Source organism: Dermacentor variabilis, chromosome 2 (genome assembly GCF_050947875.1).
Source record: "Dermacentor variabilis isolate Ectoservices chromosome 2, ASM5094787v1, whole genome shotgun sequence".
Classification (NCBI taxonomy): Eukaryota; Metazoa; Arthropoda; class Arachnida; order Ixodida; family Ixodidae; genus Dermacentor; species Dermacentor variabilis.
The window spans coordinates 172,012,040-172,028,299 of record NC_134569.1 but is presented as its reverse complement, the minus strand read 5'-3'; the positions used below and the strand labels follow the sequence as shown (position 1 = coordinate 172,028,299).

Sequence of the window (16,260 nt, the reverse complement as noted above, 5' to 3'; positions counted from 1 at the left end):
AAGTCGAATTTTCGACACACAACCACAAAACACCTATACCCAACATCTTGCGTCCATGGCGTGTTCCGTTTCCGGCTCCCACAACTGATCAGTGTCCACCAGAGCCTTTGAATGGGTACAGCCAAAAATAGCATGGCCTTCGAGATTTGTATTTGTTAACCAGAGACGCCAGAGGGCGCCACTACTGGGGCGTGGATTTGGACACCACGTATTTACCTAAGGCTGAATCTGTTTGCACGCACGTGTCAGCAGACAAATCGAAGTACCTAATTGGATGCTAGGTTATAAAATGATTTTATTTTGGCCAAGGTCATGTACGATGACTTTCCAAACGGTGTTATTTTTTTTTCTTTTTTGTAGCGGCTTGGCGAGAGACACCAAATACACGACAACAAGCTCGGTTTACTCGGACAAGATAAAATTACTGGAGATTTCTCGACCTCAGTGTTCACAACTGGGTCGACTCTGGTCAACGTGAACATTTGGTCGTGCGTGTAGGTAGGTGGAAAGGGTATCACCAAGATAGCGCGGCGTCAACAGCCCCCTAAGCACGGAAATGAACGTTTCCGTAATGGTAAATAGGCTTGCTTAGCTGTTCCTTTACAGCTGTACACAGAAAAAGAAAAGAAACATTTACGTAACTTGCAGGCAACTAGACAAAGGCGCTGCAAGCCTCTTTAATTAGCTGGGCTTGCAGCGTCTTCGCCTAGTTGTCCATATGCAGAAACTGCACAGAGTTTTTGCAGTCTTTGTGTGGGGCTCTACTTGGGTGCGAACAAGCCGGACCAATTTGTTTTGCTCTGTGAGACGGGGAGGTCTGGAACTAGTCCATTTGTTTCTTCGGCAGGCGGTGTCCAGGTTTCCTTCTTTTTTCCCGATCAAAGTGATCCCTTTTTGCGAACTGTAGTGTAAGTATGGCTAAGTGGAGTGTTATACTGATTTTCTTGTGTCGACAAACGATGTAAGATGCATAAGTGCTCGTGGTTACTTATGCGAGGTTGTTTCAGCTTTCCAGCTTTCGGAAGCTTTTTCTTTGACGTACTTGTCTAGAGTTAACAGAAGGAAACTGTACAAAGATTTATGTGATGTGATGCTACCAGTGCTTCTGTATGAATCCATATATGGTGCAGGTCCGGGCGGTGACATTCTGAAGTAGTTAAAAAGATGCCAATTTGTTCTTCAGAAAAAGAAAACTACTTTTCCAGCTTCACAGCAATACGTAGCCAGTTAAGCCCTGGCTTGAAGAAAAAAGGCTTTCTTGTACCGTGGTCTGTTGATTCTCCTTTGTGCAAAAAGCCAGAGACCATTGAACATATCTTTCTCGAATGCTGGGATGCCATAGTCCTGTCATAGATCCTCCAAACCTTAGAAAAGGACCTCCAGTGTCACATTGAGGCATCCGGTTTTTACCTGTCTCAAACTTGGGAAGCATACCGATCATACCGGTCATGTTACTGGGCCCGCACAGACTCTGTAAAGTGCGTACAGCAGTCTCGAATGCTGACATCGACGCTTGCCCTGCGAGGCAGTACTTCATTGAGAGCATTTTATATGTTACAGATGCACTAAAGAGCCAAAGTGATCCTCCAGAGTGGATCAGTGTGACGGATGAACTTGCTAACTTGAAGCGTTTTTAATGAGCACTCCACCCATTAGCAGTGGGTGTCCTTTTAAACGCTTCATGAACAGTGTTCTCTCGTTTTTTCGCCAAACCGTCAATAAAGAAAAAGGAGCAGAGTGGCACAGTGGAAGTGTGCTGGGCCCATAACCCAGAGATCCGTGGATGAAAACTTGTACATTTCTTTTTTTAATTTTCAGCTTTTTAAGCATTTTCACGTGGAGAAAAACATGTCCACCATTGCTTAGCTTCTCTTGTTCTACAAGTACCTAAACTCGAAAATGAGCCACGGGCACACAGATGGAGGAAGGAGTTTTCTTTCCTCCCTCCATTGGCGCAAGTGCAGTCAGAAGCACGACACGAATGACAGGTGTGCACAACAGCAGTGCAGTCAGATAGCAATACGTGTAACAAATTAATTCACTGCGTGAAATGTAAACTTTTCCTTTGGAAATAGCTGTCTCTAGGCCACTCCACACAGAATGCCGGTTGCATGCTTTCTTAAGGCAGCTGACTACAGCTAAACAAGCACGCAAACTGAATTTTCCGTATGTAAAAATTCATTTCAGACGGCTCTTCGTGTTGTCAGTAGCATCGGTGCTCTCAATACCAAGTTGTCATGTGGCTTCAGAGATATAGGTTTGTTAACAGCGTTCTGACGGTATTCTTCCGTGACCTGCATTCTTAAGTTAAACAGAAGAAAAAGAAAGACACAAACGAAAAATATTTACTGTTGTGCTTTACGCTTGGCTTTGTTCTCCCTTCAATTTTGCGACAGGATTGCACCCTATGGTCTGAATTGTTCAATGTAACACTTGAACTGCTTTGTTTGTCAAGAAAAAACAAGAGTGAAAAGAGATGCGAAGCTTTCTTCCGCACCCCTTACAGAGCGCGATGCCCAAAACATGGTGCTTATGACGCTACCTGGCCATTGTCGAATTCGACCCAGTCGAATTTGGCAGCAGTGGCATTTCGAACCATTCAGAGGCTGTGCCGATTGGCTCAAAATGCCACCATCACCAGAATAGTACCTCTGGTCAATCGCTGTTGATGTCTGTGGTATGGCAAAGCAAGACTTTCCAAGTTTGGTTTCTATTACAATTGCTGTGGCATGCGTTATGGCCATCAAGAACTACAGACAGACTATAGGCGCTGCACAATTGTAAGCTGCTACTCTATGCTTTTACTGCCCACTAGATCAGAAATTTAAGCTAGCTGACTATTACTGATCATCTGATAACAGTGCATAAAACAAGGAACGAGCGTAGAAGAGACATGCATTGCTGTGTCTGTCTCTTCCGTGTTTGTCCTATGCATATTTATTAGATGATCTTGAATGCCTGCCGAATGTGCTCCAGCCCTACTTAAATTTTTCTTCGGATTTTCACCTCATCATGTGCTTCCCGATTCCAGTGCTTATGAGAAAAGAAAAATACCAGAGACCCGACACCCAACTATCGAGCATCAAGAAGAGCAGACAGGAAGAAATGGCAATTATAGAATTTGTTTATTGTTCCTCTATAGCCCTCTTCCTTTATTTTTTTTACACTACAAGAGATGGCAGTCAAGTCACACATGCAATTGCCAGAGAGGTTTTTTGCACACACCGTCTTCAAGGACTCGCTGCAGCACAAGGCATCCACACAACACACACTCCCAGATGCAAACTGTCCCAGATGCCCAGATACCACCACCAACTCCCCCTTGTTGTCCAATTACATGTCCTTGCAAAGACTGCAAAACAATTTAAAAACGTTATATAAGGATACAGAAACGTTTTGCTTATAGTTACCTGCAATTGGCTGCCACAGACTTCTCAATTTACGATGAGGAATATAACAACAGCAACACCATGGTTGTAAGAAAACAGCACGACCAAAGAGCAGCAGCAGCAGCAACAAAGTTTGGTGCTTAATGTCACTTCAGACTGCAAATACATCGGAACCGCTAAACGAAAGGTTCCGAGGCATTGTGGCATCAACAAGCATGACGGAAAACTTATACACCTCATTTGGTGTGCATTCGCTTCTGAAAAAAACTAAAACCAGAATTATACAGTGGACTTCTCTTGCCAATAAAGTGCGTGCTCTCTTCAATAATGCTGTGCCTTATTAAGCCAATACTGGCCGAAGAGCAATTGGAATACAACATAAATGGAACAAAGTTCACATGAGAACAGATAAACTACTATTATAAAATAAATTATCCTCCTCTAGGAGTTATGTGATTTGCTACTAGGCATTAAAGCTAGTGTTACAGAGACCTTTTTGTCTGCCTGGACAGCCTTGGCTTGTGTGTACCTCAACGTGACAAGTAGTCTTGTCACCCAAATCGACATCGCTGCTATTGCTAAGTGCTTTCAAGTATCATCTTTGGGTTTCCCATTCTGATGCATGCATAAAACTCCCTTGCAGCCAATTAAACCTGCACGAATGACCAATGCACGGAAGCAAATGTTCAATGTTAAATAATCACGCGAAGGATTTGCAGTGATGTCAAGGAAACAGCACCCGAGCATTTTCGCCTGCATAGTCATCATCATCATCATCATCACCCAACACAATGCATCACCCACAAGGTATGGTGCCAATAAAACTCATACTCTTTCTCGAAAACAGAAAACAACAACAAAAAATACCAACAACCATTCACTCCTAAAGAATCTTTCAAGTACAGCCCATGGAAACATCACAACTTCAACTCTGTCTACAAACCACGAAAAAAAAAAAAATCATACATGCATATATATATATATATATATATATATATATATATATATATATATATATATATGTGTGTGTGTGTGTGTGTGTGTAGGGTGGATTCAACATTTAGGCTCATGCCCAAATTTTACAGCTGCACACAATTAATCTTGTAGTATTGCTTTCACAGACACCTCTCCGTTGGGCACATGTTGAGGTTAGGCTAAATTAGGCTATGTACTATACATATATAGTGTGTAATCTGGTACAAGTTGATTTGATAACCTATGCACAAACATTCAACAACCCTTTCCACATCAATCACACGTTCGGATAATGCCAACAACACTGCTGAGACGAAGCGCACAAGCCAAACGTCACTCGCACCAGCCGACAAAGCGGCTCAGATGCGGAGCAGCCACTGACGTGAGAACGTCTTTCAGCTAATATAGATTACGGCTATAAAAAAATATAAAGAAGTATCATCAAATGACATCCTGAAACGTCAAATGATGTCTTAAAGAAAAAAGAAAAACACTGTCAGAACTTCTTCTGACCCACTGACAAAGCTCCCCCCACGAAACACAAACATGGGATCATGTTTCCCAACAATTCTTTTCGCTTCTCATATTTGCTTTCCACATCTGGCTTACACAATGCAACATCAGCATTTAAATTGGTACAGCATGGTAAGAAACAAGTTAAATCGGATGCAAAAGGTCCTTGCAAAACACAGCCCCTCTCCACTTTTGAAAACTTTTTGCCTCGTAGCTAAGGGATCACCAAAAGCCCACATACTTAGTTCCTCGTTGCTCAGTATATGCACTTTAGAAATAATGAAAAGGCGATATGAATATGCCTCCACACAAAGACAAAAAGCACACAAAACAAGTGCATAGTGGACCCTCTGGGTGCAGCACTTGTTTTTCTATCAATAAAACTACCAATAAGGGAACCCTCTTGCAGGTGTGCCCACTTTTATCTTGACCCATTCTTTGAGCCTTGTCTGGCGCGATTGCTGTAAGTGCCAACAGTGCAGCAATAAATATATAAAAAAAAAAAGTAGAAACCATGCTGCCTCTGACTCACGGGTGCAAATTTGCTCATTCAATGCACACACCCGATTTAGCAAGCGCATCGACGATGCCCTGTGGAGCAAGGTCTAGCAGGAAAGAACACAACGACGTGCTGCAAACAGCTGGCCACAGAGTTAGGAATACATAAATTTGTATATCTGCTAATAGAGAGTTTTAGCCGGCATTTGCGAAATTTAGCACTACTGTTTGAGTGCAATGCTACGAGATCATGTAATTGCTCTGGTACTGTCAGTATTTCCATCACTGGTAGTGATGGAACACTGGCATTATTGATTAAGCACTGGCCGCTACCTGTATTCCATAAGGTAATGGCCAGTATTCTATCATCATGACTCTTCCCCCTCCAATGTGCAGGTTTGCATTTTACGAGGAACAGCCTAACCTCCAGGCAACAGTTACCCCCCCCCTCCAATTTACCAGCATGTTAACAAGCTACCCGCTTCACCAAACATGTTCCCCATCACAGAGGTGAAAAGGGGGGGTGAGGGGGCTGTACTGTCCCTTTGCGCACATGGCTCCATATGATCGGGGACAATATACTTAATTGGGATAGCAAGACTTAAGAAGAGGAAAACTGTCAGGCACCTTGACCTGGACACTTGTACAACATGCTCAGCTGACACCTCCCTGAATAGCCGATTCTGTATACTGCATTTGAATGCCTATAAACTGGTAGTATGATATTTTTTACCACAGGAAACTTTTATCCATAGCCACAATGGCAGAGGTATCACACAGGCATGAACATGACAATTTATCCCTGAATTGACAGCTCTATCCCTGAATTCACATGATGCTGCAAAAATAAAAAAAGACCAAAAGAAGTTTCCCCAAGGTGTTGTAAAACAGCATGACCCTGGTCATTATTCAATTCCTATATTTTATACACAAATGTGCCCCTTTAAATGGTCGCAAGTTTCTGGGTAAGATACCATCCAAGTACATTCCAGTCAGAATGCCTTCTTGGCCCAGCACGGTTTAGAAAGCTAGACTGATACTTGTAAATTTTTCTGTCTCAATGCCTTTTATGAAAAATCATAAGAGTACCATCTTGGGTACTCTTATGGCTTCCGTGAGTGGTTTACTACAGCGCAGTTATACTCTGCTGCTAGGCATAGGCTCCGAGGCATCACTAAGAACAAGAGGCTCTGCAGTTCAGTTCGGTTGCGATTTTGACACCAGCCAACCTCTGGACGAAACACGCTTCTACTAGCTGTCATCACGAGACCTCACTGCGGTTCACAGCTGTTCCGGCTTTGCAGACAGTCCTTGGCCACACAGGCCCGTAAAATTAGCCAACACAATGGAGTGATGCTTCTGCATCTTGAAGAGCTGCTTACAGCATTCTTTAATGTATAACGTTTATGTATTATGTTTTGCTTTGGCAGCATCCTGCACCACCCACCAGCTCGATTTCGTTTCCTGTCACCCTCTTAAAAGACCACGCAATAGGAAAACAACAAAACACGTCCTGGGCCGCTGGAGCACCACCAACTCGAGGTGTGTCGGTGTCTCGTGCCGCAATGATCCGCACAACGCTTTGCATTATGCAGATGTCAACAATAGTTCAGCCTGTCAAATTCTTTTAGTTGCTTCGGACCGTACGTTTTCCCGGTTAGTACATTTTTTCTCGCATTTTTTTTCCCCAGAACGTATGAACGAGGTTCTACTGTAAATACTTGTCATTAATATTAGTGATAACGAGGTTCGATTGTACATGCAGACTTCTTTTTCTTCTCTCAGGAGGTGCAAACTTATAAAAAGGGGTGTGTTATATGCACAAGAAACGGAGTGTGTAAAAGTAAGACAAAGGAGACATCAGCCAAGGTTTAGTTTAGATGCTTTAGCCTCACTTAAAGTTTATTGTATGTACATTTCATGCAATGTGCGAGAGCCTCACCAATACGAAAAGCTGCAGTGAAAAATAATGTGCTGAAACTGATTCAAGAAAATACATGGCCCAAATTAGCAGTAAAATTAAAGGAACACTTAATGGTCATGAATTTGTACAAATAAACATTTGTAGTGGCAAGGTTTAACATTGCAAAAGTGCAGATATACATCATAGCAATAAAAATACCAGCAATACTGAGGGAAAGCATGAGGCCAGTCTAAATTTGTTGCTAACAATGCCGGTTGGATACTATTAAGTGATGTCTTTTAAGCCTCATTAGTCACCTCACCTTCAAATTTTGCTATAGCAAACAACGAAAAAAGAGCACAAGTTGGACTTCATTTCTGGCATAGCAGTTCAAATTCCTGGCCTAATCCAACCCCAGAAAAGAACATGCTAGGCTCTATTTTGCAATGATTATCTCTTCTTTCAACGCTATTATATTGTTTTTAGAACTGTCACATTTAATGGCTGCAAGTGCAGCCAGTAGCCAATCCCAAACGGAAAAACCTGCACTGTCATCATGTACTTGCCAATCACGATCAGGGCCAAGTGGCCAATCACTACAACAGCTTTGCTTGCACCTGTAACTGCTGCGACGTGCAGCCAGTCACAGTGAAAGAAGCCTGCAACAATGTGCACATGTCAATTGCAATTACATGAAGTGGCATGCTTTAGCAATCGCAACATGCAATGGCATGTGCTTGCCAATCGCGATTGTGCTACGCAGCTGATATCAGCGTAACCAGCGTGCAACGTGTACGTGCAAATTGTGGTCACGTGATATGGCCAATTTCAGCGAAAACAGCCTGCAATGGCCTGTATGCGTCAATCATGATTTCTGCGAATGGCTGATCCCCGTAAAAGCAGCACTCGGTGCCATGCGCGAGCAAGTGACAGAGGAAGAAAGGCAATGGATTGGAGACCGAATCGTTGCAAATCTGCTGCTTGGGAAACAAGCAGCAGGAAACAACATGTAAAACCTGCTTTGAGACAAGGAAAAAAGCTACGTCTAATCAACATTCTCATGACTGCTCCTGCCACACAGCTCCATGTGGCCAAGAATGAAACTGCGTACTTTCACCAGCATCATCACATTTCAAAACAGCACATGCCTGTCATTTACCTTATGACACGCAAACTTGCTCAAACCCAATGCTCAAAACAGTCACACCCACATCCACAATCGCTGCATTCAAGGCACGCACGCCATCAGCCATAGCAAAGCTAGTCCCTCCGCAGGCTCATCTTGGAACATTTATTCATAACGCCCGCAAATACACAAGCTAGGAGACATCCATACCATTCTAAATTGGCAAAAAGGAAGCATGGTTTATTGAGGTAGGAAGCCCAGGAAGCTCGATGATGCCTTTACTACAGTAGCATAGCAAGAAATAGATTCATCATACTGTACACCTCTGTACATCTTCGCAGCCCACTTTGCAAAGCTTGGACTGTAGCTCGCAACTAGTGACACGTGATTTAAAGCATTGCGGCCCGCACGCCAAACACGAGAAGTACTGCAGTGTGTACTGTGGTGGACAAATCGTATGCATTTAACGGAATATAATTTACATGTAAATATGCGTAATAACTTGAGAGTGTTATTCATGTTGCCGCATGCCTGGTTGCCAAGGGCGGTGCGGATCCAAACCTGAAAGATTTAAATTACGCTGACAGTGTGCAAAGTGGAAAGAGCAAAACTGTATGCATCCTAGCTAGCCCCAACTTATGCAAATTTAATTTGTTCGCAACAGAACATGACGCATCAATAAGTTGCTCATTCTCATGCTCACTGAAAAGCAGAGAGTGCACCACATTCCAAAGCATGCCCGAGGTCGACAACACTTTGCATAAGCAAGCGCGTCAGCCACGTAGTGTGCCGTTACGAGATCCTCTGAAGACACTCGGATAAAACATTACAGCCTTTCATAGGCAATACTAAGTTCTCCAAAGGATAAGAAACAATTTCACCAGATAAATAAAGTTCCCTGGAATTTGAGGAGCATGATATGAAGCAATTGCTGTTCGCCCCGCAAGGGGAGAGAGGGACACTGCGGGCTCGGCGACACGGTGAATGGCAACTCTGTTGTGGGAACGAAGTGGCCAGCTTCTAACACATTCGTTTGAATACATTAGCCCTCGATTTTTCAGAAGCACTGCCCAACGTCTGGAACATGATTGAGACCAAAGAATAGGTAGTACATCAAATCAAATGTCAATTCGTCGCTGAATCGGCAGACTTTCACCATCGACAGATGTACTCATCAGGCTGAACAACCCCACACCCATGCTTAAACATGTGTGCTTGGGCAAGGCAAGCATTGTGGAGCAGCATGCTTCTATCTATGCAGCGAGCGTTCCCAAGTGAGCCCTGTATCAGAGCTTTGGACTGTGCAACCTATTTCACTACGCAACAACATCCACCCCTTGACACTGCTGGAGTGAGATCTCACCTACAGCGGACCACAATTGGTTGCAGCATGTACGTGACAAGAGACACCCTCCAACATACAGATGGTGAACTTACGTAAAAAAATCCGCATCATCCGCAAGCAGCCTTGACAACAGACAGGGAGGAGACACCATTGCATATGCAGGTGCCTTAATAAACTTGTATTATACACATCATCTTCCGCACAAAAATGGAGCAACACGAAAAACACTGACAAAGGCTTTGACTCTCACTCACATTAGCCTGTGTGCTCTCTGCTTTTAGCAAACTGCACTCTCTTCATCGCAATTCCAGAGTACTAATATCGGCCAGCTGGCGCATACTTCGAGAGCGAAATAGGGAAGAGTGCTCTTCACCGGACAAAGGCAGACACGTACACTTGCCCACAGAATATTGCGGGGTGCGCGAGCGCGTGGCGAAACGGCCCTCCTCCCCTTCTAGTAGCGCACCCCTGGTGTCAAGACCGACGCCTGCGCGCATGCGCTTCCCTCCGAGATTGCAAGTTTGCATGTTTCTGCACTTTCTTATTGCACACCGGCGATATTCGAATGTAGCTGTAAGGTGCCCCTCTTGCGATTCGCGCTGTGGCAGCTTCAAGGGGCAGAACTTCGTTTATATACAACGGAAATGAAGAGCTCATTTTTGTCTTGCCTGTCTCCTTCTAAAGAATGCGTTTCCTGCCAAGCTCTTCTGTGGGAGAACGCTCCGTTCGTAAAAATAAACAATGAAGATTGGCACGAAAAGGTGCAGCACAGAAAAAAAAAATGACTCGTGGCTTTCGCCACCGCGCCCTTTGCGTCAGCGCTCGTGACTCGACAAAAAGCGGCCGAAGCGGCGCGCAAGCTCATGCTTCTAAACACGCTTCACATAGTTTTGCCCGTCGAAGCCGCCACAGCGCCAATTGCAAGAGAAGCACCTCACGGCTACATTAGGACATTGCCGGCGCGCAAGGAGGAAGCGCGGAAACATGCACGCTTGCAGTCTCGGAGGCACGCGCATGTGCGCGGGCGTCGGTCTCCACACCAGGGGTGCGCTGGCAGAAGGGGAGGAGGGTCGTTTCGCCACGCGCTCGCGCACCCTGCAATATTTTGTGAGCGAGTGTACATCGCCTACTTCTTGTTCAGACAAAAAGCCCCGCTTTCTTTCGTCACTTACTGAAAGACTGCCACCAATATAGAGAGAAGGACCAATGGAAGGAAAAACAAAGGAATAAAAATAAAGGCTGCTTCCACACAGTGAATGCATGGATGTGGTGGCTTGGCATGCCACGAAATGAGATCAATGTTGCTAGAATTGCCGTAAAGTTCCCGGCGCTAGCACGAGTGGTACCACCTATCCGAGGCAGCCCCGCTGCCACTGCCTGCAGTGTCCAAGCTCGAGCTGCTGGGGCCCGGCACGGGGCTGTTGTCGGAGGACGCTGACAGCGAAGACGACAAAGCAGTTGAGGTCATGGCGCTGTCAATGGACTGCTCTTGCTCCGTAAAAAACCCGGGACCACGCAGCATTGTCTGAGTCCCTGTAGTCTGCGTTTGCGGCAGCACTGTCTGCGAAGCAGTTGACAGTACCTGCGAGGGAGGGAAAGCGACATTACGGAGTTTACCCAAAGTTAGGGGATTCTAACCACTGGATGTACAAAGAACCCAAGAAGGTATACAAAATAATGCAAAAGGAGTATAAAAGAAGACGAGCTATGGGGGGGTCACCTTGGGCCTTGGGTATGCAAAGACACCTGTGGTGTACGTTTCCATTAATTCCATCCTGAACGAAGGTGTCAGCCGGTTTATGAGCCCAAGCTTGCATTATTTCAGTCCTAAAATTGACCTTCACCAAATAAGTTGAACTTGAGGAGTCAGCATGCATGTGCCTGACCCCTATGTTGGCCTAACAGCAACACCTTTATAGTGGCAGCATCTGTTTCGGTGGAGTTTAGGGGTCAGTAAAATTGTTGAACCCAGGTTAAATCTCTTGTTGAAAAAGCCAATTTCCGGCCTGCCCTAGGCAGCTTTTCAAGCAATAATCGTAGCTCACAATGTCTGATTATGGTATTTACCCGTGCGAGCCTTTTCTTCAAGAAAATATGGTCGAAAATTGCCTGCTACAAAACCACTTTCACTACGCTTGTATGCTTTACCGCATAACACGGATGCATTGCGGCGAAGCTAATCACGATAATGCAACGCATTTTAGACACATGCCCAATTTTCTTGCTGAAATATTGGGTGCGTGTTATATTTATACTTTGTTTAGGAGCTTTAATGTTATCTCTATGTTAGATTTTTTACTTTGGACACATAGAAAGCGGACATGTTTGATTGTGAGGCGTGTCAGAATCAGGCAAATGCAGTAATTTGACTCCAGTTATTTCGATTTTTTCAGTTCATTCGATCCAGTCGAAGTATAGATTTCTATAGGCCCTATAGATTTCTATAGGCCCAGACTTACGTTATTTAAATCTCAAAACTGGTCTTCATCGAAATATCTGAACAAGCTTTGCCAGTTTCGCCGCAATAGAGTCGTGTTATGCAGTGAAGCATATCAGGAATAAAAAGGGGCCACGGTAACGGGACATAGTGCACATTTCCTAATTATATAAGCGTACACGTGCTACATCCAGTCAGAGTACAGGCACCTAGATGCGTAATAGGCATACTGGCAACCATTTAGATCTGTTTATGATGATGTGGAGCTTTCAGCCCTCGTTTCAACCACCATGCATGTCTCGTATGGGAGACAGTTAACAGTGCCTAGTAGGCATTCTTTAATTATACGCCCGCGAACGTGCCTGCACCGAAAAGCGGCGAGAAGGCATCTGCGTTTTGGAAAAGCTAGTGAAAAGGAAGGAAGTAAGATAAAGAAATCAGAAAATCGAGGGGACGTTTAAAGGCAACAAAAGCCAAGGGTTCTTATAAAACTCTGAAGGCCTGCCAGTAAACTATTAGGTGTCTTGGTGCTTATACTGTGACTGGAGATGGCACAGGTGCGCATGCAAATTAAGGAATGCATGCTATACATGTCCCGTAACAGTGGTCCCCTTCCCCGCATGGTATGTTTCACTGCAAACACACTGCGTTGCAACGAAACTGACTTTAAAAGCAAATACTGCCAAGTAAAACAACGGTGTTTCGGCGTATTCCTGCTTTTTGTTTAATTCGACCAGTGTCGTCGGCGCCCATCGAGATTGAATTAACGGAAATAGACTATACTGTCAAATGAATCAGCAGTGAACTGTGGCATTTTTTCTCCATCTTGTTTAATTTGACTCGCTGAATGATTCGATCAATTTCGTCAGTCCCGTCAGGGTCAAATTAATGGAAGTCGACTATATTTATTGCCACTTCCCCATTATAAAGTGCAGTAACTTGAAGTAATACACCTTACACCTGCCAAGTACAAAGGCAGCAAGTTGCAGCTGCCTTCTGCTATATTGTCTGCGAGCCTATGTGCAGCACAGTTTTAATACAGTTACGCAGGAGACACATGGTACAGTTCGGCCCATTGTCTGTTGTGGCAACATCTGCATTCAATAAGCACCATCAAGCCCCTACGATGTTCCCATAAGTTCCGGCAGCCACGGCAACCATCTTTCAGATCCTTCGTATGTTACATTGGGTGCTGCATTGTACAATGTCTCCTGCCTTACACCCAGCATTCAGGGAAGTAAAAAGATAGTGAGAAAGCAGATGTAAGCTTTTTATAATTATCCAATAAAAACAGTGCTTCCACATGGGATCATCTGATCATGAATAAACTAGCTTGACAGTCAATCCTTGCCTTATAAAGCTGGTTCAGTTAATCTCAATAACTGTGGCTAAAAAGGTCAGCCCCTCAAAGGCTTTTAAAACATTTTCAAAGTAGTGTGTAAGACCATCAACGAATGTTAAAGAGCCTCGCAAATCATTGTACTCCTCTGCAACTTCAATACAACGAAATCCTCGATATAACGAAGTATTTGATTTTTCACTTGTCCATAGAACACCATGTATTTAGAATCTCAATATAATGAAATGTGTTTGTATGCCATTTCAATATACAGTAGAACCCCGCTGTTACGTTCCTCACTGCTGCGTTTTCCCGGCTGCTACGTCGTTTTCACCCGGTCCCTGCATAGCTTCCTTAGGATCCAATGTATAAGGAACCCCACTATTACGTAGTAGCTTTGAAAACGGTCCCGCATGATACGTCACAACTTAGCACCCCGAACCCGCCTGGGCTAAAGTAGGCAACGCGCTCCAACCACCATTTTGGCTTTTGACGAGTTTTGGGCAGGCTTGGCCGGGCTTGGCTATAGAACTGGCTGCAAGAAGCCGCATGCCAGTTTGAGAGGCCGCCACTAAGTGGCCATTCGTGAAAAATGCTCTCACTATCATCACTGTGATTACAGTCACCGCGTGTTTTTTGGACGGGTCGACTCACGAAGGAAGGAAACTCGGGAGAGGCGGAGAGGCCCACACGTCACTCTTTGTGAAGCTAAAGTGAAGCCGGAAGTTGGCGTTGCTCCGCCTACCGGGCCAGCTCTTCTCTCTTGTTTACGTTTCTTGCGAAACCACGCCGCGCCGCACGCAACCGGACTGCTCAGACGCGCGCGCCCCGCAGCAATACTAAACAATCGTTAGCATGTGAGCATGACTACGCCAAATAGGGCAAAATTTCCCGCGGATGTTCCTTCGTCCATTGCCATTGCTGTGGCGCGGTGACGACGAGGAGCACGAGCCGCATGATGCCGGGGAGTTGCCAAATTCTAGCTTTGGAGAAGCCGTTGCGGCTCTGGACCTCCTCCGCAGGTACGTCGCACCTCACAGCGACGCTGACAGCAATGCGGCCTTCCAGGCTATTGAGAAACATGTGGTGGTTTCTAGCGAGCGAAAGAAACGGCAAGCCACCATTCTGGAATTTTTTAACTCTTAAGCGCACTCTGTGGAAATAAATTGTCTATAGTTGAAGCTGCACTTTTTTCATTCATTTTCGGAGCTTTCCTCACTGTTGCGTTTTCCCGGCTGTTGCGTTTTTTTTCCCCGGTCCGGTGAAAAACGTATGAACGGGGTTCCACTGTAATGAAATCTCACTGCCACCGCAAAGGAATGCCAAGACAATAAAGGAAACATTCCGTGGACGCAGATGGTCAAATAATTGAATTACAAGCAGCTGTTTGCAAACGCACCTCTCAAATCGCACCCCACATCGATCTCCTAACTGGAGCTGCATCACGTTCCATATAAAATCCAAGCGAGACAAGATCCTATCGCGTCACGCGCCGTGTGCTTTAGGTACGAGTGAAAGTGTGCGAAGGCGAGAGAAGAAAGATGGTGAATTCACGAGTGCCGCCTTCCGTCACGAGCAAAGGGAAAGAGGGGGAAGGGAGCTCACTCGCAGTAACACGATCAAGTGCGCGCGAGGGGCGGAGTGGGGCAAATTGGCGTGCGTCTCAATTTCTGGCATGCTTCTTGGTCGTGGCTGCGCATGGCTGTAAGCGCAGCTGAGTGCATATGCAGCCGTGCACTGCTTTAGAGATAATCTGCCACGCGTGTAAAGAGTGGGCGTGCCGAGACGGCGTGGCAGGATGTAAGTTGTCTTACCGCAGATTTATTATAGGAGGTTGCGTAATTTCGAGTTTCGGTAATCAGTTGGAGCGAGAGGCAGACTAGCGTTTGCTCCCCGCTGACGGCACTATTCCTGATAGCGTCACCCCAGTGTGGGTGATGTTATCAACCGTGGGGGTGGAGTGCACATGATAGCGTGGCCGACTTGGCTTAATTTGTACCGCGAAGATATCGTCAATGTGCATTGCATGAAACCATATTATTCATTGCCGACTCCCCAAATTTATCAAAATGTATTGTTTTCTCATTCAAATATGCTTTTTTCAGTGGCCCAATAATTCGGAAAATTCTGGGGCCCCTTTCCGCGTAAGAAAATAGATCGGCGACTGTATTTATTTGCACAAAAAGTTGAATTTTAATAGACCGAAATTTCGATATAACGAAGCAAATTGCTGATTTTACAGACTTTATTATATCGAGGTTTAGCTCTACATGGACGCTCCAGGCACATTTCTGCCAACGGTGTCGCTGTGAGGTTCTGCATAAAGTCCGAGGATGATAAAATTTCAGCCGCACGCCATATGCTGTATGTACGAGTGAAAGCATGCGAGGGTGAGCCGACGATGTTGCCTCGATCTCGTGCACGCAAAGAAGGAAAGCAGGGGAGGGGGCGGCGGCGGCGTTGTGTTCTGGCAGCAACTACGCATTTCACGACCGGACGCAAGGTGAACTGACGACTGAGGCTCAATCTCGTGTGCCATATATGAAGCAAATTGGGGAGGCAACACGGGAGGGAGTGAGGGTGCGAATTCGGCTCCGCCAACAAGTGCGTACTTTGCATGGGCGCGCGCGGTCACGCTCACCGTATCTTGAAAGGGATCTGCAGACAGCTCATGCCTTTGTGCACGCCGTGTTCTATCTACCCTTGCATTGAAGCACTAGATCGCACGAAGGTCA

General features: G+C 45.3%; 1 protein-coding gene across 5 annotated transcripts in view; it reads right to left on the bottom strand.

The window, feature by feature from the left end:
- Window positions 1–10,260: 10,260 nt before the first annotated feature.
- The window catches only part of LOC142572949 (activating molecule in BECN1-regulated autophagy protein 1A-like), a 120,037-nt gene continuing 114,037 nt past the window's right edge, over window positions 10,261–16,260 (bottom strand). For 4 of the 5 annotated variants that reach the window (XM_075682415.1, XM_075682417.1, XM_075682418.1 and 1 more), the window contains one exon: window positions 10,261–11,331. In XM_075682415.1, coding sequence (XP_075538530.1) covers window positions 11,080–11,331 — 252 coding nt within the window. In that variant the 3' untranslated portion in view covers window positions 10,261–11,079. The remainder of the gene's footprint in view (window positions 11,332–16,260) is intronic. The other variant, XR_012826175.1, reaches the window with a different exon arrangement.